General features: G+C 43.2%; 1 protein-coding gene and 52 non-coding genes across 53 annotated transcripts in view; 52 read left to right on the top strand and 1 right to left on the bottom strand.

Moving 5' to 3' along the window:
• The first annotated feature begins 163 nt into the window (after nucleotides 1–163).
• trnat-cgu lies at nucleotides 164–235 on the top strand. Its single transcript has one exon. It is a non-coding gene; the product is annotated as a tRNA-Thr (tRNA).
• A 111-nt stretch (nucleotides 236–346) lies between these two features.
• trnat-cgu lies at nucleotides 347–418 on the top strand. Its single transcript has one exon. It is a non-coding gene; the product is annotated as a tRNA-Thr (tRNA).
• A 483-nt stretch (nucleotides 419–901) lies between these two features.
• trnat-cgu lies at nucleotides 902–973 on the top strand. Its single transcript has one exon. It is a non-coding gene; the product is annotated as a tRNA-Thr (tRNA).
• Nucleotides 974–1,456: 483 nt separating this feature from the next.
• On the top strand, nucleotides 1,457–1,528 carry trnat-cgu. The gene has a single exon. It is a non-coding gene; the product is annotated as a tRNA-Thr (tRNA).
• A 113-nt stretch (nucleotides 1,529–1,641) lies between these two features.
• trnat-cgu lies at nucleotides 1,642–1,713 on the top strand. Its single transcript has one exon. It is a non-coding gene; the product is annotated as a tRNA-Thr (tRNA).
• A 115-nt stretch (nucleotides 1,714–1,828) lies between these two features.
• Nucleotides 1,829–1,900, top strand: trnat-cgu. Its single transcript has one exon. It is a non-coding gene; the product is annotated as a tRNA-Thr (tRNA).
• A 113-nt stretch (nucleotides 1,901–2,013) lies between these two features.
• trnat-cgu lies at nucleotides 2,014–2,085 on the top strand. The gene has a single exon. It is a non-coding gene; the product is annotated as a tRNA-Thr (tRNA).
• Nucleotides 2,086–2,198: 113 nt separating this feature from the next.
• On the top strand, nucleotides 2,199–2,270 carry trnat-cgu. The gene has a single exon. It is a non-coding gene; the product is annotated as a tRNA-Thr (tRNA).
• A 111-nt stretch (nucleotides 2,271–2,381) lies between these two features.
• trnat-cgu lies at nucleotides 2,382–2,453 on the top strand. Its single transcript has one exon. It is a non-coding gene; the product is annotated as a tRNA-Thr (tRNA).
• Nucleotides 2,454–2,568: 115 nt separating this feature from the next.
• On the top strand, nucleotides 2,569–2,640 carry trnat-cgu. Its single transcript has one exon. It is a non-coding gene; the product is annotated as a tRNA-Thr (tRNA).
• Nucleotides 2,641–2,751: 111 nt separating this feature from the next.
• Nucleotides 2,752–2,823, top strand: trnat-cgu. The gene has a single exon. It is a non-coding gene; the product is annotated as a tRNA-Thr (tRNA).
• A 483-nt stretch (nucleotides 2,824–3,306) lies between these two features.
• Nucleotides 3,307–3,378, top strand: trnat-cgu. Its single transcript has one exon. It is a non-coding gene; the product is annotated as a tRNA-Thr (tRNA).
• Nucleotides 3,379–3,491: 113 nt separating this feature from the next.
• Nucleotides 3,492–3,563, top strand: trnat-cgu. Its single transcript has one exon. It is a non-coding gene; the product is annotated as a tRNA-Thr (tRNA).
• A 115-nt stretch (nucleotides 3,564–3,678) lies between these two features.
• trnat-cgu lies at nucleotides 3,679–3,750 on the top strand. Its single transcript has one exon. It is a non-coding gene; the product is annotated as a tRNA-Thr (tRNA).
• Nucleotides 3,751–3,863: 113 nt separating this feature from the next.
• Nucleotides 3,864–3,935, top strand: trnat-cgu. Its single transcript has one exon. It is a non-coding gene; the product is annotated as a tRNA-Thr (tRNA).
• Nucleotides 3,936–4,048: 113 nt separating this feature from the next.
• Nucleotides 4,049–4,120, top strand: trnat-cgu. Its single transcript has one exon. It is a non-coding gene; the product is annotated as a tRNA-Thr (tRNA).
• Nucleotides 4,121–4,231: 111 nt separating this feature from the next.
• trnat-cgu lies at nucleotides 4,232–4,303 on the top strand. The gene has a single exon. It is a non-coding gene; the product is annotated as a tRNA-Thr (tRNA).
• Nucleotides 4,304–4,418: 115 nt separating this feature from the next.
• On the top strand, nucleotides 4,419–4,490 carry trnat-cgu. Its single transcript has one exon. It is a non-coding gene; the product is annotated as a tRNA-Thr (tRNA).
• Nucleotides 4,491–4,601: 111 nt separating this feature from the next.
• trnat-cgu lies at nucleotides 4,602–4,673 on the top strand. Its single transcript has one exon. It is a non-coding gene; the product is annotated as a tRNA-Thr (tRNA).
• A 483-nt stretch (nucleotides 4,674–5,156) lies between these two features.
• trnat-cgu lies at nucleotides 5,157–5,228 on the top strand. Its single transcript has one exon. It is a non-coding gene; the product is annotated as a tRNA-Thr (tRNA).
• A 300-nt stretch (nucleotides 5,229–5,528) lies between these two features.
• On the top strand, nucleotides 5,529–5,600 carry trnat-cgu. Its single transcript has one exon. It is a non-coding gene; the product is annotated as a tRNA-Thr (tRNA).
• Nucleotides 5,601–5,711: 111 nt separating this feature from the next.
• Nucleotides 5,712–5,783, top strand: trnat-cgu. Its single transcript has one exon. It is a non-coding gene; the product is annotated as a tRNA-Thr (tRNA).
• Nucleotides 5,784–6,266: 483 nt separating this feature from the next.
• On the top strand, nucleotides 6,267–6,338 carry trnat-cgu. Its single transcript has one exon. It is a non-coding gene; the product is annotated as a tRNA-Thr (tRNA).
• A 113-nt stretch (nucleotides 6,339–6,451) lies between these two features.
• Nucleotides 6,452–6,523, top strand: trnat-cgu. Its single transcript has one exon. It is a non-coding gene; the product is annotated as a tRNA-Thr (tRNA).
• Nucleotides 6,524–6,636: 113 nt separating this feature from the next.
• trnat-cgu lies at nucleotides 6,637–6,708 on the top strand. The gene has a single exon. It is a non-coding gene; the product is annotated as a tRNA-Thr (tRNA).
• Nucleotides 6,709–6,823: 115 nt separating this feature from the next.
• Nucleotides 6,824–6,895, top strand: trnat-cgu. The gene has a single exon. It is a non-coding gene; the product is annotated as a tRNA-Thr (tRNA).
• A 113-nt stretch (nucleotides 6,896–7,008) lies between these two features.
• trnat-cgu lies at nucleotides 7,009–7,080 on the top strand. Its single transcript has one exon. It is a non-coding gene; the product is annotated as a tRNA-Thr (tRNA).
• A 113-nt stretch (nucleotides 7,081–7,193) lies between these two features.
• trnat-cgu lies at nucleotides 7,194–7,265 on the top strand. Its single transcript has one exon. It is a non-coding gene; the product is annotated as a tRNA-Thr (tRNA).
• Nucleotides 7,266–7,376: 111 nt separating this feature from the next.
• trnat-cgu lies at nucleotides 7,377–7,448 on the top strand. The gene has a single exon. It is a non-coding gene; the product is annotated as a tRNA-Thr (tRNA).
• A 115-nt stretch (nucleotides 7,449–7,563) lies between these two features.
• trnat-cgu lies at nucleotides 7,564–7,635 on the top strand. The gene has a single exon. It is a non-coding gene; the product is annotated as a tRNA-Thr (tRNA).
• Nucleotides 7,636–7,746: 111 nt separating this feature from the next.
• trnat-cgu lies at nucleotides 7,747–7,818 on the top strand. The gene has a single exon. It is a non-coding gene; the product is annotated as a tRNA-Thr (tRNA).
• Nucleotides 7,819–8,118: 300 nt separating this feature from the next.
• On the top strand, nucleotides 8,119–8,190 carry trnat-cgu. The gene has a single exon. It is a non-coding gene; the product is annotated as a tRNA-Thr (tRNA).
• A 111-nt stretch (nucleotides 8,191–8,301) lies between these two features.
• Nucleotides 8,302–8,373, top strand: trnat-cgu. Its single transcript has one exon. It is a non-coding gene; the product is annotated as a tRNA-Thr (tRNA).
• Nucleotides 8,374–8,856: 483 nt separating this feature from the next.
• Nucleotides 8,857–8,928, top strand: trnat-cgu. The gene has a single exon. It is a non-coding gene; the product is annotated as a tRNA-Thr (tRNA).
• Nucleotides 8,929–9,041: 113 nt separating this feature from the next.
• On the top strand, nucleotides 9,042–9,113 carry trnat-cgu. The gene has a single exon. It is a non-coding gene; the product is annotated as a tRNA-Thr (tRNA).
• Nucleotides 9,114–9,226: 113 nt separating this feature from the next.
• trnat-cgu lies at nucleotides 9,227–9,298 on the top strand. Its single transcript has one exon. It is a non-coding gene; the product is annotated as a tRNA-Thr (tRNA).
• A 115-nt stretch (nucleotides 9,299–9,413) lies between these two features.
• trnat-cgu lies at nucleotides 9,414–9,485 on the top strand. Its single transcript has one exon. It is a non-coding gene; the product is annotated as a tRNA-Thr (tRNA).
• A 113-nt stretch (nucleotides 9,486–9,598) lies between these two features.
• trnat-cgu lies at nucleotides 9,599–9,670 on the top strand. The gene has a single exon. It is a non-coding gene; the product is annotated as a tRNA-Thr (tRNA).
• Nucleotides 9,671–9,783: 113 nt separating this feature from the next.
• On the top strand, nucleotides 9,784–9,855 carry trnat-cgu. Its single transcript has one exon. It is a non-coding gene; the product is annotated as a tRNA-Thr (tRNA).
• A 111-nt stretch (nucleotides 9,856–9,966) lies between these two features.
• Nucleotides 9,967–10,038, top strand: trnat-cgu. Its single transcript has one exon. It is a non-coding gene; the product is annotated as a tRNA-Thr (tRNA).
• A 115-nt stretch (nucleotides 10,039–10,153) lies between these two features.
• Nucleotides 10,154–10,225, top strand: trnat-cgu. The gene has a single exon. It is a non-coding gene; the product is annotated as a tRNA-Thr (tRNA).
• Nucleotides 10,226–10,336: 111 nt separating this feature from the next.
• On the top strand, nucleotides 10,337–10,408 carry trnat-cgu. The gene has a single exon. It is a non-coding gene; the product is annotated as a tRNA-Thr (tRNA).
• A 483-nt stretch (nucleotides 10,409–10,891) lies between these two features.
• On the top strand, nucleotides 10,892–10,963 carry trnat-cgu. Its single transcript has one exon. It is a non-coding gene; the product is annotated as a tRNA-Thr (tRNA).
• A 300-nt stretch (nucleotides 10,964–11,263) lies between these two features.
• trnat-cgu lies at nucleotides 11,264–11,335 on the top strand. Its single transcript has one exon. It is a non-coding gene; the product is annotated as a tRNA-Thr (tRNA).
• A 111-nt stretch (nucleotides 11,336–11,446) lies between these two features.
• On the top strand, nucleotides 11,447–11,518 carry trnat-cgu. The gene has a single exon. It is a non-coding gene; the product is annotated as a tRNA-Thr (tRNA).
• A 113-nt stretch (nucleotides 11,519–11,631) lies between these two features.
• trnat-cgu lies at nucleotides 11,632–11,703 on the top strand. Its single transcript has one exon. It is a non-coding gene; the product is annotated as a tRNA-Thr (tRNA).
• A 114-nt stretch (nucleotides 11,704–11,817) lies between these two features.
• Nucleotides 11,818–11,889, top strand: trnat-cgu. Its single transcript has one exon. It is a non-coding gene; the product is annotated as a tRNA-Thr (tRNA).
• A 113-nt stretch (nucleotides 11,890–12,002) lies between these two features.
• Nucleotides 12,003–12,074, top strand: trnat-cgu. Its single transcript has one exon. It is a non-coding gene; the product is annotated as a tRNA-Thr (tRNA).
• A 113-nt stretch (nucleotides 12,075–12,187) lies between these two features.
• trnat-cgu lies at nucleotides 12,188–12,259 on the top strand. The gene has a single exon. It is a non-coding gene; the product is annotated as a tRNA-Thr (tRNA).
• A 113-nt stretch (nucleotides 12,260–12,372) lies between these two features.
• Nucleotides 12,373–12,444, top strand: trnat-cgu. Its single transcript has one exon. It is a non-coding gene; the product is annotated as a tRNA-Thr (tRNA).
• A 482-nt stretch (nucleotides 12,445–12,926) lies between these two features.
• Nucleotides 12,927–12,998, top strand: trnat-cgu. Its single transcript has one exon. It is a non-coding gene; the product is annotated as a tRNA-Thr (tRNA).
• Nucleotides 12,999–13,111: 113 nt separating this feature from the next.
• trnar-ccu lies at nucleotides 13,112–13,183 on the top strand. The gene has a single exon. It is a non-coding gene; the product is annotated as a tRNA-Arg (tRNA).
• A 3,706-nt stretch (nucleotides 13,184–16,889) lies between these two features.
• The window catches only part of ttn.1 (titin, tandem duplicate 1), a 134,321-nt gene continuing 132,857 nt past the window's right edge, over nucleotides 16,890–18,353 (bottom strand). The window contains exon 238 of the mRNA XM_047047516.1: nucleotides 16,890–18,248. Within this exon, the coding sequence (XP_046903472.1) occupies nucleotides 17,953–18,248 (296 nt within the window). The 3' untranslated portion in view covers nucleotides 16,890–17,952. The remainder of the gene's footprint in view (nucleotides 18,249–18,353) is intronic.

Here is an 18,353-nt window from a genome sequence, read left to right as displayed (position 1 = left end):
GTCAGTCTCGTAAACCGAAGATCATGGGTTGAACCCCCATCCGTGCCTTTGTTTAGTAGTTGTCATTTGCTGAAGCCACTTGATGGTTTTGTGAGTAGCTCTGCATCATTTGTCGAAAAGTGTTTTCCTGTGAGAAAACTCAACATTTCTAATGGAGATGCAGGGCATGGTGGCCAAGTGGCAAGGCGTCGGTCTCGTAAACCAAAGATCATGGGTTCAACCCCCATCCGTGCCTTTAATTCTTAGTTGTCTATTACTGAAACAACCGGTTGGTTTTGTGAGTAGCTGTGTCGGCTGTTAAAAAGGGTTTTCCTGCAAGAAAAATCTAAATTTCTGATAGCTGCAGGGCATGGTGGCCAAGTGGCAAGGCGTCGGTCTCGTAAACCGAAGATCATGGGTTCAACCCCCATCCGTGCCTTTGTTTCGTAGTTGTCATTTGCTGAAGCCACTTGTTGGTTTTGTGAGTAGTTCTGCATCATTTGTCGAAAAGGGTTTTCTTGCAAGAAAACTCAAAGTTTCTGATAGCTGCAGGGCATAGTGGCCAAGTGGCAAGGCGTCAGTCTCGTAAACCGAAGATCATGGGTTGAACCCCCATCCGTGCCTTTGTTTAGTAGTTGTCATTTGCTGAAGCCACTTGATGGTTTTGTGAGTAGCTCTGCATCATTTGTCGAAAAGTGTTTTCCTGTGAGAAAACTCAACATTTCTAATGGAGATGCAGGGCATGGTGGCCAAGTGGCAAGGCGTCAGTCTCGTAAACCAAAGATCATGGGTTCAACCCCCATCCGTGCCTTTAATTCTTAGTTGTCTATTACTGAAACAACCGGTTGGTTTTGTGAGTAGCTGTGTCAGCTGTTAAAAAGGGTTTTCCTGCAAGAAAAATCTAAATTTCTGATAGCTGCAGGGCATGGTGGCCAAGTGGCAAGGCGTCGGTCTCGTAAACCGAAGATCATGGGTTCAACCCCCATCCGTGCCTTTGTTTCGTAGTTGTCATTTGCTGAAGCCACTTGTTGGTTTTGTGAGTAGTTCTGCATCATTTGTCGAAAAGGGTTTTCTTGCAAGAAAACTCAAAGTTTCTGATAGCTGCAGGGCATAGTGGCCAAGTGGCAAGGCGTCAGTCTCGTAAACCGAAGATCATGGGTTGAACCCCCATCCGTGCCTTTGTTTAGTAGTTGTCATTTGCTGAAGCCACTTGATGGTTTTGTGAGTAGCTCTGCATCATTTGTCGAAAAGTGTTTTCCTGTGAGAAAACTCAACATTTCTAATGGAGATGCAGGGCATGGTGGCCAAGTGGCAAGGCGTCAGTCTCGTAAACCAAAGATCATGGGTTCAACCCCCATCCGTGCCTTTAATTCTTAGTTGTCTATTACTGAAACAACCGGTTGGTTTTGTGAGTACCTGTGTCAGCTGTTAAAAAGGGTTTTCCTGCAAGAAAAATCTAAATTTCTGATAGCTGCAGGGCATGGTGGCCAAGTGGCAAGGCGTCGGTCTCGTAAACCGAAGATCATGGGTTCAACCCCCATCCGTGCCTTTGTTTCGTAGTTGTCATTTGCTGAAGCCACTTGTTGGTTTTGTGAGTAGTTCTGCATCATTTGTCGAAAAGGGTTTTCCTGCAAGAAAACTCAAAGTTTCTGATAGCTGCAGGGTATGGTGGCCAAGTGGCAAGGCGTCGGTCTCGTAAACCGAAGATCATGGGTTCAACCCCCATCCGTGCCTTTGTTTCGTAGTTGTCATTTGCTGAAGCCACTTGATGGTTTTGTGAGTAGCTCTGCATCATTTGTCGAAAAGTGTTTTCCTGTGAGAAAACTCAAAATTTCTAATGGAGATGGAGGGCATGGTGGCCAAGTGGCAAGGCGTCGGTCTCGTAAACCGAAGATCATGGGTTCAATCCCCATCCGTGCCTTTAATTCTTAGTTGTCTATTACTGAGACAACCGACTGGTTTTGTGAGTAGCTATGACAGCTGTTGAAAAGGGTTTTCCTGCAAGAAAAATCTAAATTTCTGATAGAGCTGCAGGGCATGTTGGCCAAGTGGCAAGGCGTCGGTCTCGTAAACCGAAGATCATGGGTTCAATCCCCATCCGTGCCTTTATTTCGTAGTTGTCAATTAATGAAACCACGTGTTGGTTTTGTGAGTAGCTCTGCATCATTTGTCGAAAAGGGTTTTCCTGCGAGCAAACTCAAAGCTTCTGTTGACCGCAAGGCATGGTGGCCAAGTGGCAAGGCGTCGGTCTCGTAAACCGAAGATCATGGGTTCAACCCCCATCCGTGCCTTTAATTCTTAGTTGTCTATTACTGAAACAACCGGTTGGTTTTGTGAGTAGCTGTGTCAGCTGTTAAAAAGGGTTTTCCTGCAAGAAAAATCTAAATTTCTGATAGCTGCAGGGCATGGTGGCCAAGTTGCAAGGCGTCGGTCTCGTAAACCGAAGATCATGGGTTCAACCCCCATCCATGCCTTTGTTTCGTAGTTGTCATTTGCTGAAGCCACTTGATGGTTTTGTGAGTAGCTCTGCATCATTTGTCGAAAAGTGTTTTCCTGTGAGAAAACTCAACATTTCTAATGGAGATGCAGGGCATGGTGGCCAAGTGGCAAGGCGTCGGTCTCGTAAACCAAAGATCATGGGTTCAACCCCCATCCGTGCCTTTAATTCTTAGTTGTCTATTACTGAAACAACCGGTTGGTTTTGTGAGTAGCTGTGTCAGCTGTTAAAAAGGGTTTTCCTGCAAGAAAAATCTAAATTTCTGATAGCTGCAGGGCATGGTGGCCAAGTGGCAAGGCGTCGGTCTCGTAAACCGAAGATCATGGGTTCAACCCCCATCCGTGCCTTTGTTTCGTAGTTGTCATTTGCTGAAGCCACTTGTTGGTTTTGTGAGTAGTTCTGCATCATTTGTCGAAAAGGGTTTTCTTGCAAGAAAACTCAAAGTTTCTGATAGCTGCAGGGCATAGTGGCCAAGTGGCAAGGCGTCAGTCTCGTAAACCGAAGATCATGGGTTGAACCCCCATCCGTGCCTTTGTTTAGTAGTTGTCATTTGCTGAAGCCACTTGATGGTTTTGTGAGTAGCTCTGCATCATTTGTCGAAAAGTGTTTTCCTGTGAGAAAACTCAACATTTCTAATGGAGATGCAGGGCATGGTGGCCAAGTGGCAAGGCGTCAGTCTCGTAAACCAAAGATCATGGGTTCAACCCCCATCCGTGCCTTTAATTCTTAGTTGTCTATTACTGAAACAACCGGTTGGTTTTGTGAGTACCTGTGTCAGCTGTTAAAAAGGGTTTTCCTGCAAGAAAAATCTAAATTTCTGATAGCTGCAGGGCATGGTGGCCAAGTGGCAAGGCGTCGGTCTCGTAAACCGAAGATCATGGGTTCAACCCCCATCCGTGCCTTTGTTTCGTAGTTGTCATTTGCTGAAGCCACTTGTTGGTTTTGTGAGTAGTTCTGCATCATTTGTCGAAAAGGGTTTTCCTGCAAGAAAACTCAAAGTTTCTGATAGCTGCAGGGTATGGTGGCCAAGTGGCAAGGCGTCGGTCTCGTAAACCGAAGATCATGGGTTCAACCCCCATCCGTGCCTTTGTTTCGTAGTTGTCATTTGCTGAAGCCACTTGATGGTTTTGTGAGTAGCTCTGCATCATTTGTCGAAAAGTGTTTTCCTGTGAGAAAACTCAAAATTTCTAATGGAGATGGAGGGCATGGTGGCCAAGTGGCAAGGCGTCGGTCTCGTAAACCGAAGATCATGGGTTCAATCCCCATCCGTGCCTTTAATTCTTAGTTGTCTATTACTGAGACAACCGACTGGTTTTGTGAGTAGCTATGACAGCTGTTGAAAAGGGTTTTCCTGCAAGAAAAATCTAAATTTCTGATAGAGCTGCAGGGCATGTTGGCCAAGTGGCAAGGCGTCGGTCTCGTAAACCGAAGATCATGGGTTCAATCCCCATCCGTGCCTTTATTTCGTAGTTGTCAATTAATGAAACCACGTGTTGGTTTTGTGAGTAGCTCTGCATCATTTGTCGAAAAGGGTTTTCCTGCGAGCAAACTCAAAGCTTCTGTTGACCGCAAGGCATGGTGGCCAAGTGGCAAGGCGTCGGTCTCGTAAACCGAAGATCATGGGTTCAACCCCCATCCGTGCCTTTAATTCTTAGTTGTCTATTACTGAAACAACCGGTTGGTTTTGTGAGTAGCTGTGTCAGCTGTTAAAAAGGGTTTTCCTGCAAGAAAAATCTAAATTTCTGATAGCTGCAGGGCATGGTGGCCAAGTTGCAAGGCGTCGGTCTCGTAAACCGAAGATCATGGGTTCAACCCCCATCCATGCCTTTGTTTCGTAGTTGTCATTTGCTGAAGCCACTTGATGGTTTTGTGAGTAGCTCTGCATCATTTGTCGAAAAGTGTTTTCCTGTGAGAAAACTCAACATTTCTAATGGAGATGCAGGGCATGGTGGCCAAGTGGCAAGGCGTCGGTCTCGTAAACCAAAGATCATGGGTTCAACCCCCATCCGTGCCTTTAATTCTTAGTTGTCTATTACTGAAACAACCGGTTGGTTTTGTGAGTAGCTGTGTCAGCTGTTAAAAAGGGTTTTCCTGCAAGAAAAATCTAAATTTCTGATAGCTGCAGGGCATGGTGGCCAAGTGGCAAGGCGTCGGTCTCGTAAACCGAAGATCATGGGTTCAACCCCCATCCGTGCCTTTGTTTCGTAGTTGTCATTTGCTGAAGCCACTTGTTGGTTTTGTGAGTAGTTCTGCATCATTTGTCGAAAAGGGTTTTCTTGCAAGAAAACTCAAAGTTTCTGATAGCTGCAGGGCATAGTGGCCAAGTGGCAAGGCGTCAGTCTCGTAAACCGAAGATCATGGGTTGAACCCCCATCCGTGCCTTTGTTTAGTAGTTGTAATTTGCTGAAGCCACTTGATGGTTTTGTGAGTAGCTCTGCATCATTTGTCGAAAAGTGTTTTCCTGTGAGAAAACTCAACATTTCTAATGGAGATGCAGGGCATGGTGGCCAAGTGGCAAGGCGTCGGTCTCGTAAACCAAAGATCATGGCTTCAACCCCCATCCGTGCCTTTAATTCTTAGTTGTCTATTACTGAAACAACCGGTTGGTTTTGTGAGTAGCTGTGTCAGCTGTTAAAAAGGGTTTTCCTGCAAGAAAAATCTAAATTTCTGATAGCTGCAGGGCATGGTGGCCAAGTGGCAAGGCGTCGGTCTCGTAAACCGAAGATCATGGGTTCAACCCCCATCCGTGCCTTTGTTTCGTAGTTGTCATTTGCTGAAGCCACTTGTTGGTTTTGTGAGTAGTTCTGCATCATTTGTCGAAAAGGGTTTTCTTGCAAGAAAACTCAAAGTTTCTGATAGCTGCAGGGCATAGTGGCCAAGTGGCAAGGCGTCAGTCTCGTAAACCGAAGATCATGGGTTGAACCCCCATCCGTGCCTTTGTTTAGTAGTTGTCATTTGCTGAAGCCACTTGATGGTTTTGTGAGTAGCTCTGCATCATTTGTCGAAAAGTGTTTTCCTGTGAGAAAACTCAACATTTCTAATGGAGATGCAGGGCATGGTGGCCAAGTGGCAAGGCGTCGGTCTCGTAAACCAAAGATCATGGGTTCAACCCCCATCCGTGCCTTTAATTCTTAGTTGTCTATTACTGAAACAACCGGTTGGTTTTGTGAGTAGCTGTGTCAGCTGTTAAAAAGGGTTTTCCTGCAAGAAAAATCTAAATTTCTGATAGCTGCAGGGCATGGTGGCCAAGTGGCAAGGCGTCGGTCTCGTAAACCGAAGATCATGGGTTCAACCCCCATCCGTGCCTTTGTTTCGTAGTTGTCATTTGCTGAAGCCACTTGTTGGTTTTGTGAGTAGTTCTGCATCATTTGTCGAAAAGGGTTTTCTTGCAAGAAAACTCAAAGTTTCTGATAGCTGCAGGGCATAGTGGCCAAGTGGCAAGGCGTCAGTCTCGTAAACCGAAGATCATGGGTTGAACCCCCATCCGTGCCTTTGTTTAGTAGTTGTCATTTGCTGAAGCCACTTGATGGTTTTGTGAGTAGCTCTGCATCATTTGTCGAAAAGTGTTTTCCTGTGAGAAAACTCAACATTTCTAATGGAGATGCAGGGCATGGTGGCCAAGTGGCAAGGCGTCAGTCTCGTAAACCAAAGATCATGGGTTCAACCCCCATCCGTGCCTTTAATTCTTAGTTGTCTATTACTGAAACAACCGGTTGGTTTTGTGAGTAGCTGTGTCAGCTGTTAAAAAGGGTTTTCCTGCAAGAAAAATCTAAATTTCTGATAGCTGCAGGGCATGGTGGCCAAGTGGCAAGGCGTCGGTCTCGTAAACCGAAGATCATGGGTTCAACCCCCATCCGTGCCTTTGTTTCGTAGTTGTCATTTGCTGAAGCCACTTGTTGGTTTTGTGAGTAGTTCTGCATCATTTGTCGAAAAGGGTTTTCCTGCAAGAAAACTCAAAGTTTCTGATAGCTGCAGGGCATGGTGGCCAAGTGGCAAGGCGTCGGTCTCGTAAACCGAAGATCATGGGTTCAACCCCCATCCGTGCCTTTGTTTCGTAGTTGTCATTTGCTGAAGCCAATTGTTGGTTTTGTGAGTAGTTCTGCATCATTTGTCGAAAAGGGTTTTCCTTCAAGAAAACTCAAAGTTTCTGATAGCTGCAGGGTATGGTGGCCAAGTGGCAAGGCGTCGGTCTCGTAAACCGAAGATCATGGGTTCAACCCCCATCCGTGCCTTTGTTTCGTAGTTGTCATTTGCTGAAGCCACTTGATGGTTTTGTGAGTAGCTCTGCATCATTTGTCGAAAAGTGTTTTCCTGTGAGAAAACTCAAAATTTCTAATGGAGATGGAGGGCATGGTGGCCAAGTGGCAAGGCGTCGGTCTCGTAAACCGAAGATCATGGGTTCAATCCCCATCCGTGCCTTTAATTCTTAGTTGTCTATTACTGAGACAACCGACTGGTTTTGTGAGTAGCTATGACAGCTGTTGAAAAGGGTTTTCCTGCAAGAAAAATCTAAATTTCTGATAGAGCTGCAGGGCATGTTGGCCAAGTGGCAAGGCGTCGGTCTCGTAAACCGAAGATCATGGGTTCAATCCCCATCCGTGCCTTTATTTCGTAGTTGTCAATTAATGAAACCACGTGTTGGTTTTGTGAGTAGCTCTGCATCATTTGTCGAAAAGGGTTTTCCTGCGAGCAAACTCAAAGCTTCTGTTGACCGCAAGGCATGGTGGCCAAGTGGCAAGGCGTCGGTCTCGTAAACCGAAGATCATGGGTTCAACCCCCATCCGTGCCTTTAATTCTTAGTTGTCTATTACTGAAACAACCGGTTGGTTTTGTGAGTAGCTGTGTCAGCTGTTAAAAAGGGTTTTCCTGCAAGAAAAATCTAAATTTCTGATAGCTGCAGGGCATGGTGGCCAAGTTGCAAGGCGTCGGTCTCGTAAACCGAAGATCATGGGTTCAACCCCCATCCATGCCTTTGTTTCGTAGTTGTCATTTGCTGAAGCCACTTGATGGTTTTGTGAGTAGCTCTGCATCATTTGTCGAAAAGTGTTTTCCTGTGAGAAAACTCAACATTTCTAATGGAGATGCAGGGCATGGTGGCCAAGTGGCAAGGCGTCGGTCTCGTAAACCAAAGATCATGGGTTCAACCCCCATCCGTGCCTTTAATTCTTAGTTGTCTATTACTGAAACAACCGGTTGGTTTTGTGAGTAGCTGTGTCAGCTGTTAAAAAGGGTTTTCCTGCAAGAAAAATCTAAATTTCTGATAGCTGCAGGGCATGGTGGCCAAGTGGCAAGGCGTCGGTCTCGTAAACCGAAGATCATGGGTTCAACCCCCATCCGTGCCTTTGTTTCGTAGTTGTCATTTGCTGAAGCCACTTGTTGGTTTTGTGAGTAGTTCTGCATCATTTGTCGAAAAGGGTTTTCTTGCAAGAAAACTCAAAGTTTCTGATAGCTGCAGGGCATAGTGGCCAAGTGGCAAGGCGTCAGTCTCGTAAACCGAAGATCATGGGTTGAACCCCCATCCGTGCCTTTGTTTAGTAGTTGTCATTTGCTGAAGCCACTTGATGGTTTTGTGAGTAGCTCTGCATCATTTGTCGAAAAGTGTTTTCCTGTGAGAAAACTCAACATTTCTAATGGAGATGCAGGGCATGGTGGCCAAGTGGCAAGGCGTCGGTCTCGTAAACCAAAGATCATGGGTTCAACCCCCATCCGTGCCTTTAATTCTTAGTTGTCTATTACTGAAACAACCGGTTGGTTTTGTGAGTAGCTGTGTCAGCTGTTAAAAAGGGTTTTCCTGCAAGAAAAATCTAAATTTCTGATAGCTGCAGGGCATGGTGGCCAAGTGGCAAGGCGTCGGTCTCGTAAACCGAAGATCATGGGTTCAACCCCCATCCGTGCCTTTGTTTCGTAGTTGTCATTTGCTGAAGCCACTTGTTGGTTTTGTGAGTAGTTCTGCATCATTTGTCGAAAAGGGTTTTCTTGCAAGAAAACTCAAAGTTTCTGATAGCTGCAGGGCATAGTGGCCAAGTGGCAAGGCGTCAGTCTCGTAAACCGAAGATCATGGGTTGAACCCCCATCCGTGCCTTTGTTTAGTAGTTGTCATTTGCTGAAGCCACTTGATGGTTTTGTGAGTAGCTCTGCATCATTTGTCGAAAAGTGTTTTCCTGTGAGAAAACTCAACATTTCTAATGGAGATGCAGGGCATGGTGGCCAAGTGGCAAGGCGTCAGTCTCGTAAACCAAAGATCATGGGTTCAACCCCCATCCGTGCCTTTAATTCTTAGTTGTCTATTACTGAAACAACCGGTTGGTTTTGTGAGTAGCTGTGTCAGCTGTTAAAAAGGGTTTTCCTGCAAGAAAAATCTAAATTTCTGATAGCTGCAGGGCATGGTGGCCAAGTGGCAAGGCGTCGGTCTCGTAAACCGAAGATCATGGGTTCAACCCCCATCCGTGCCTTTGTTTCGTAGTTGTCATTTGCTGAAGCCACTTGTTGGTTTTGTGAGTAGTTCTGCATCATTTGTCGAAAAGGGTTTTCCTGCAAGAAAACTCAAAGTTTCTGATAGCTGCAGGGCATGGTGGCCAAGTGGCAAGGCGTCGGTCTCGTAAACCGAAGATCATGGGTTCAACCCCCATCCGTGCCTTTGTTTCGTAGTTGTCATTTGCTGAAGCCAATTGTTGGTTTTGTGAGTAGTTCTGCATCATTTGTCGAAAAGGGTTTTCCTTCAAGAAAACTCAAAGTTTCTGATAGCTGCAGGGTATGGTGGCCAAGTGGCAAGGCGTCGGTCTCGTAAACCGAAGATCATGGGTTCAACCCCCATCCGTGCCTTTGTTTCGTAGTTGTCATTTGCTGAAGCCACTTGATGGTTTTGTGAGTAGCTCTGCATCATTTGTCGAAAAGTGTTTTCCTGTGAGAAAACTCAAAATTTCTAATGGAGATGGAGGGCATGGTGGCCAAGTGGCAAGGCGTCGGTCTCGTAAACCGAAGATCATGGGTTCAATCCCCATCCGTGCCTTTAATTCTTAGTTGTCTATTACTGAGACAACCGACTGGTTTTGTGAGTAGCTATGACAGCTGTTGAAAAGGGTTTTCCTGCAAGAAAAATCTAAATTTCTGATAGAGCTGCAGGGCATGTTGGCCAAGTGGCAAGGCGTCGGTCTCGTAAACCGAAGATCATGGGTTCAATCCCCATCCGTGCCTTTATTTCGTAGTTGTCAATTAATGAAACCACGTGTTGGTTTTGTGAGTAGCTCTGCATCATTTGTCGAAAAGGGTTTTCCTGCGAGCAAACTCAAAGCTTCTGTTGACCGCAAGGCATGGTGGCCAAGTGGCAAGGCGTCGGTCTCGTAAACCGAAGATCATGGGTTCAACCCCCATCCGTGCCTTTAATTCTTAGTTGTCTATTACTGAAACAACCGGTTGGTTTTGTGAGTAGCTGTGTCAGCTGTTAAAAAGGGTTTTCCTGCAAGAAAAATCTAAATTTCTGATAGCTGCAGGGCATGGTGGCCAAGTTGCAAGGCGTCGGTCTCGTAAACCGAAGATCATGGGTTCAACCCCCATCCATGCCTTTGTTTCGTAGTTGTCATTTGCTGAAGCCACTTGATGGTTTTGTGAGTAGCTCTGCATCATTTGTCGAAAAGTGTTTTCCTGTGAGAAAACTCAACATTTCTAATGGAGATGCAGGGCATGGTGGCCAAGTGGCAAGGCGTCGGTCTCGTAAACCAAAGATCATGGGTTCAACCCCCATCCGTGCCTTTAATTCTTAGTTGTCTATTACTGAAACAACCGGTTGGTTTTGTGAGTAGCTGTGTCAGCTGTTAAAAAGGGTTTTCCTGCAAGAAAAATCTAAATTTCTGATAGCTGCAGGGCATGGTGGCCAAGTGGCAAGGCGTCGGTCTCGTAAACCGAAGATCATGGGTTCAACCCCCATCCGTGCCTTTGTTTCGTAGTTGTCATTTGCTGAAGCCACTTGTTGGTTTTGTGAGTAGTTCTGCATCATTTGTCGAAAAGGGTTTTCTTGCAAGAAAACTCAAAGTTTCTGATAGCTGCAGGGCATAGTGGCCAAGTGGCAAGGCGTCAGTCTCGTAAACCGAAGATCATGGGTTGAACCCCCATCCGTGCCTTTGTTTAGTAGTTGTCATTTGCTGAAGCCACTTGATGGTTTTGTGAGTAGCTCTGCATCATTTGTCGAAAAGTGTTTTCCTGTGAGAAAACTCAACATTTCTAATGGAGATGCAGGGCATGGTGGCCAAGTGGCAAGGCGTCAGTCTCGTAAACCAAAGATCATGGGTTCAACCCCCATCCGTGCCTTTAATTCTTAGTTGTCTATTACTGAAACAACCGGTTGGTTTTGTGAGTAGCTGTGTCAGCTGTTAAAAAGGGTTTTCCTGCAAGAAAAATCTAAATTTCTGATAGCTGCAGGGCATGGTGGCCAAGTGGCAAGGCGTCGGTCTCGTAAACCGAAGATCATGGGTTCAACCCCCATCCGTGCCTTTGTTTCGTAGTTGTCATTTGCTGAAGCCACTTGTTGGTTTTGTGAGTAGTTCTGCATCATTTGTCGAAAAGGGTTTTCTTGCAAGAAAACTCAAAGTTTCTGATAGCTGCAGGGCATAGTGGCCAAGTGGCAAGGCGTCAGTCTCGTAAACCGAAGATCATGGGTTGAACCCCCATCCGTGCCTTTGTTCAGTAGTTGTCATTTGCTGAAGCCACTTGATGGTTTTGTGAGTAGCTCTGCATCATTTGTCGAAAAGTGTTTTCCTGTGAGAAAACTCAACATTTCTAATGGAGATGCAGGGCATGGTGGCCAAGTGGCAAGGCGTCGGTCTCGTAAACCAAAGATCATGGGTTCAACCCCCATCCGTGCCTTTAATTCTTAGTTGTCTATTACTGAAACAACCGGTTGGTTTTGTGAGTAGCTGTGTCAGCTGTTAAAAAGGGTTTTCCTGCAAGAATAATCTAAATTTCTGATAGCTGCAGGGCATGGTGGCCAAGTGGCAAGGCGTCGGTCTCGTAAACCGAAGATCATGTGTTCAACCCCCATCCGTGCCTTTGTTTCGTAGTTGTCATTTGCTGAAGCCACTTGTTGTTTTTGTGAGCAGCTCTGCATCATTTGTCGAAAAGGGTTTTCCTGTGAGAAAACTCAAAGCTTCTGATAGCTGCAAGGCATGGTGGCCAAGTGGCAAGGCGTCGGTCTCGTAAACAGAAGATCATGGGTTCAACCCCCATCCGTGCCTTTGTTTCGTAGTTGTCATTTGCTGAAGCCACTTGTTGGTTTTGTGAGTAGCTCTGCATCATTTGTCGAAAGTGTTTTCCTGTGAGAAAACTCAACATTTCTAATGGAGATGCAGGGCATGGTGGCCAAGTGGCAAGGCGTCGGTCTCGTAAACCGAAGATCATGGGTTCAACCCCCATCCGTGCCTTTGTTTCGTAGTTGTCATTTGCTGAAGCCACTTGTTGTTTTTGTGAGTAGCTCTGCATCATTTGTCGAAAAGGGTTTTCCTGTGAGAAAACTCAAAGCTTCTGATAGCTGCAAGGCATGGTGGCCAAGTGGCAAGGCGTCGGTCTCGTAAACCGAAGATCATGGGTTCAATCCCCATCCGTGCCTTTAATTCTTAGTTGTCTATTGCTGAAACAACCAATTGGTTTTGTGAGTAGCTATGACAGCTGTTGAAAAGGATTTTCCTGCAAGAAAAATCTAAATTTCTGATAGAGCTGCAGGGCATGTTGGCCAAGTGGCAAGGCGTCGGTCTCGTAAACCGAAGATCATGGGTTCAATCCCCATCCGTGCCTTTATTTCGTAGTTGTCAATTAATGAAACCACGTGTTGGTTTTGTGAGTAGCTCTGCATCATTTGTCGAAAAGGGTTTTCCTGCGAGCAAACTCAAAGCTTCTGTTGACCGCAAGGCATGGTGGCCAAGTGGCAAGGCGTCGGTCTCGTAAACAGAAGCTCATGGGTTCAACCCCCATCCGTGCCTTTGTCTCGTAGTTGTCATTTGCTAAAACCACTTGTTGGTTTTGTGAGTAGCTCTGCATCATTTGTCGAAAAGGGTTTTCCTGCGAGCAAACTCAACATTCCTAATGGAGATGCAGGGCATGGTGGCCAAGTGGCAAGGCGTCGGTCTCGTAAACCGAAGATCATGGGTTCCATCCGTGCCTTTAATTCTTAGTTGTCAATTACTGAAACAACCGATTGGTTTTGTGAGTAGCTCTGCATCATTTGTCGAAAAGGGTTTTCCTGCGAGCAAACTCAAAGCTTCTGTTGACCGCAAGGCATGGTGGCCAAGTGGCAAGGCGTCGGTCTCGTGAACTAGAAGATCATGGGTTCAACCCCCATCCGTGCCTTTGTTTCGTAGTTGTCATTTGCTGAAACCACTTGTTGGTTTTGTGAGTAGCTCTGCATCATTTGTCGAAAAGTGTTTTCCTGTGAGAATACTCAACATTTCTAATGGAGATGCAGGGCATGGTGGCCAAGTGGCAAGGCGTTGGTCTCGTAAACCGAAGATCATGGGTTCAACCCCCATCCGTGCCTTTGTTTCGTAGTTGTCATTTGCTGAAGCCACTTGTTGTTTTTGTGAGTAGCTCTGCATCATTTGTCGAAAAGGGTTGTCCTGCGAGAAAACTCAAAGCTTTTGATAACTGCAAGGCATGGTGGCCAAGTGGCAAGGCGTCGGTCTCCTAAACAGAAGATCATGGGTTCAACCCCCATCCATGCCTTTGTAGTTGTCATTTGTCAAAACCACTTGTTGGTTTTGTGATTAGCTCTTCATCATCTGTCGAAAAGGATTTTCCTGTAAGAAAACTCAGAATTTGTGTCCAAAAATCATCCATTGTTATGGGTGTCCATGCAAGAAAAATCCAAATTTCACGATATACTGCAGGGCATGGTGGCCAAGTGGCAAGGTGTTTGTCTTGAAAACTGAAGATCATGTGTTCAATTGCCGTTGTGTCATAGTGACTAGTGTTAATATAATTGCAAAACACAGGGTTACCTTATATTTTTGGATGATGACAGGTAATGGTGGGCTCATAAACTGAAAATAATGGTTTCAATGCCCATCTGTGCCTTAGCTTTTAAAAGTTTCAACTGCAATATCCACAAGTTTAAATATGTGTTGTGTTAACAATTCTGCACTCTGGAAAACGAGAGCAAATTTTTCATGTTGAAATTAGAGATGTATACATATTTTTTCAGTAAATATACACAGTACATTCATACAATTGATGATTAGTTTACCATAGTCCCTCTCTGTCCAGAAGCTCCCCTTTGTCCATCCTGTCCCCGCAAGCCTGTAATTCTTTTCAGCCCTGGATCCCCCTTTAATGCATATGAATAGAAATAAACATTACAGGAAAACATTGGCAGAAGTTGGGCAAAACATTCCCTTAAATCTATCGTTTCAGCCAATTACCTTTAGCCCAGGGATACCACCACTTCCAGGGTATCCCTATGAACACACATTGGGTATGTTGATGGAACAATGAATTACTTAATGTCATCATCAAAAATAAGTTGGAAAACAAATAAATTGCTCACATTTTCTCCCGAAGATCCTTGGACTCCTTTCAATCCATTTTCACCCTTTTGGCATCGCAATTGGAAAATTAAGAACCCAGTTTTCGTCAATATTACAGATCATATGGATGGATACAGGTAAAGCTTACTTTGGATCCACTGCGTCCGGGACGACCCTGAAACCCAAGTATTCACTGTTAAAGAAGAATACATCCGAGATCAACCTGTTTTTTGTTGTATATGTAGTTGACATTTGTAGTCATGTATTGATTCACCCCATGTACTCCTGGTGTGCCCATCTCACCAAACAAGCCTCGCCAGCCTCTGTCCCCCTTTTCTCCCTGGAAAAATTAAGATAATCAAGGTACGATGTTCCTTTTATCAATGCACATGGAGAATAATATTTAGGTATAATATTATGTTAACCTCATGGTCCTCGGACCAACCTGTTCGCCTAAGGGACCCATTATTCCTGACATCCCTGGTTTCCCCTCTTGACCAATGGAACCTGGCTGTCCCTGGGGTACAGAACCATATGATATACACAACTTGAAGCTGATGCCTCATTTACTCACAGATACTTTTTGACAAGTCATATGAATCACTTGGTGACAATGAGTACATATTTTTAGTTCCATCTAAACAGAATATGTCCTTTACTTCAATCTCATATACTTTGTCTTACCTTACGTCCTTTGGCTCCTCTGCATCCCTTTAAATAAAACCAGTAATAAACTGTAATACACGGCCTTCATTACTATAAAACTGATTAAAAAAACTCCCATATAATAAATGCATACCTTTTCACCTTTTTTCCCTATAATGTGTTCAGTTATGTCAACCTGAAATATGTATATTTATGAATATGCATGAAGTTAAACACATTTCTAAATAAAATTGTGGACAAAATGTACTTTTATGTATGTTTTCGTCAACAATTGGAATTAGCACATTAACGCTTTACCATGAGCATTGATTTTTGCGTTGATGGAGGAAAAGGAGGAGGTGGAGGAGGAGGTAAGAAGGTTCTGCATGGATATGACCAGATATGTCTCATACCTGAAAGGCATGTTTGAGTTACTGTGTGGTTCATCATATCCTGACTGACGCTCCAGTCATTGATTAAAGTAATTTTAAATATGAAATATGTGAAATACGTGAATACTATAATATTATACTAGAAAAAATTAATACCCGATGTCACAGTGATTTTGTGTGCATTTATGACAATCCAACCCAGGATATGAATTATAATGACACATTTGTTTGACATGTTGTCTCCAAATCTGTGGAGAAGAAGAAAAAAATATCAACTTTGTAGCCTTTTCGGGCACAGATGTATTTAGAACTTGATTCCATTCAATGATGCATTTGTGTTACTCATCCGCAACAAGCGTTTGCAACCAGGACATTTAAAATAGCCAAAACAGATTATTAGTGTATATCTTTTCAGAGATAAGCAATTTTCTATAATTCTGTTTTACTTAATTAATTAATTAACTACTTAATTAATTAATTAACTTAATTGAAAATGTAAAGGGTGTGGAAGTAGGCCAGACTTTATTCGAATAATCTGGTGTATATTTGAGATTTTTGGACACAATTTTGAAAAAGTTATTAAGATTTGCGAGGATTAAACTATTTTCATATATTAGTGATTTCTATCATTTAGTTTGAAACGTAATTGAAAATGTAAAGGCTGTGAAAATATACCAGATATTGTTAGAATACTCTGGTGTCCGTTTGAGGTTTTATATTCATAAAAATATTGTAAATCTTTTGACATTGTAAACACGGTCCTTAATGCGGCCCTGCAAACAAGCGTTTCCCGAATGTAAGACGAATGTTGAATGTCGAATATGAAACTAACTTCACCTCGCTAAAATAACCTGCATTTAACATCTTCACCTAAATAGGCAAACATACATTTGCAACAAATACAATTATACATTTAGATCTCATCGTTGTTCGTCACCATCCCCACTCTATTGACTCGTAAAGTCTGGTTGATTTAACAATTAATTTGATTAATTGCGGTTATTGGCTTTTAAACGTTTCCCAATCAGACATACATTGTATTGTTATTTGCGTGCAGTGATAAACATAGCATTGCTAGACACGTGAATAACTGCTTGTAGTTTTGTCAGAAGAAGGCAAATCATCAGCAAAGCAATTTAGCTACGGGTAAAGTGAAGACTTGGTGAAAGACGTCAGGTAGGATAGCCTACTTCAGCAATGTATTATTATTCATATTCAATTGGAAACATTCTCACGGCAGATCTTACCTATTGCGGGCTTCTGCGTGCGGTGGATTTTTTTCTGGTGTTCTTTCAGGAGACAAGTGGGTCCCAAAATGCAAGCTTGCACACAGATTCCACTTACTGTAATAAGGATTTGACTGCAGCTTTGGCACTCGCTAACTAATTAAATAATTTGGCCTTGCACAGTGTATTTAGAGAGCTTGGCTGTTGTGCTAGATGAATAAAATGCTGTATCATAAATAGCACAAGGTACAGAGAGAGTTTAGTTTCACACGATCAAAAGAATATTTTAAAATCTCTATCCTAATTTAACTCCATAGATACCCATTACATACCATGACCACTGTTTGCTATGTATTGTGCTATGGAGTTGTGTTAATAAGACACGTATCTGAATAGTTATTAATTTAGTACGTGTCTGGTGAACATTTAATAGCGACTGCAAACTATGTTAATATCATGAATTAATTCCAGTGATGTGCTTTAAATTTCCACACTACCATTCTATATGAGATTATATGAAATAGATTGTGATAGATTGTTAACCCTGCCAAACCCCGTTAATTAATATCAGTTTTCATTTAATTGTATGCATGAGTTGTAGGCTTAAATATTAGCTGGAGGTAAATAAAAAGGCAAAGTTTTGTTGTGCTGAAATCATGCTTTATTAAATCAGTAATGCATAAAACTCAAGGAGGATGAATACACTGGTAATTCTACATAATAGATCAATTAAATCAAAGTGCAGGGTATAACATTAATGCAATTGCTTATTTTTCACAGGAGATGGAGTCACTGTGGTACATTCACTTGATGGTTACCCTGACTACTGACAAGGTGAAATTCTAAAACTAAAACACACTCAAACACACAAAATATTACCTAGCAATCCTCCAAGAGATGGCACTGCTTCTGCAAGGAAGAACTTGAATTGACTTTTATTTTAATGGCCAGGAGATGTTAAATTTGAAAAAACCAATTCAACTATCCGTTGCCAGAAACAGTGCACATAAAATTATATAGAGCTCAAAGTGCAGGCCGCTCGCACATTGAGCATGTCATTAAAATGGTGGTATGACATAGTCAGTCAGAACACAAGACCAGTTTATGCTGCTTCCATGAGGGTAATATGCAAACAGCACTCAGGGTCTTATGGTCATGTTACAATTCATAGGAGTATTGTAATATTGCACGCACAGATGTACGGTGCATAATAACATTGTCTCTCTGATTTTGTAAACTTCAACAGGGAGCCTCTCTACCTGTTGAGGCAATCTTAAGACTTCAACTTATTGTTGAGGCACAGAGTTTAGTTTCAGGTTTTTCAGGGTATTCGTTTCATGTGAATCTTTCTCCTGTTAAACATTTAGTTCCATTTGTTTCAGTTAATATTGTCATAAATAACAATTCATACATTTTCCATAACCGTTAAATTCGGCTATATACATTATGTACATGTCACAGAAAAGTGGTTCAAAAATCCTAAGTCATAATTATCCAATATGGCACATTTTATAACAACTTTAGACTTTAGTCTAGTTTGGCATAAATTAATGTCAAGTTTGGTATAAAAATAGTTGATATTTACAAGAACAGAAATCCAGGTCTTTATCAAGTAAAGATGATTTTTTGCTAATTCAATAAATAAAAAGGTACTGGATGAGGGAAATAGGGATATAAATTTATATTAGTTGTTTCTTTTTTCTTTTTTACATGGATCGAATGTGAACATTAACAGTTGCAGTGTCAGATCCAAGCTCATTGGACAGTTTGAGGGTGTACGCTCCAGCATCATCCTCTTTCACGCCAGTGATCATGAGTGTGGTGAGGTCCCCAGAAGTCTCGATGAGGAACCTATTGCTCTCTTCCTCGCAGGGAAGGGTCTTGCCAGAATGAACCCACTCAATGGCCGTTGGGTCGCCAGAGAAGGCACAGGCCACAGTCAGGAACTTGCCTGGTTCAACACTGATATCCTCTGGAAGGGCCTCGATCTTTGGTGGTGCACCTTTTAGGAAACCAAAGAATTTAATGTATTTTCAAAGACACACGCAAAAAAATTGAGTTGAACAATAAGCATAACACACTTTGTGTATCTTGTCAGACTTGTAAC

This window comes from Hypomesus transpacificus, chromosome 23 (assembly GCF_021917145.1).
Source record: "Hypomesus transpacificus isolate Combined female chromosome 23, fHypTra1, whole genome shotgun sequence".
Lineage (NCBI taxonomy): Eukaryota > Metazoa > Chordata > Actinopteri > Osmeriformes > Osmeridae > Hypomesus > Hypomesus transpacificus.
Note: the sequence above shows the minus strand (reverse complement) of the source record. Positions and strands in the feature narration are given on the sequence as shown.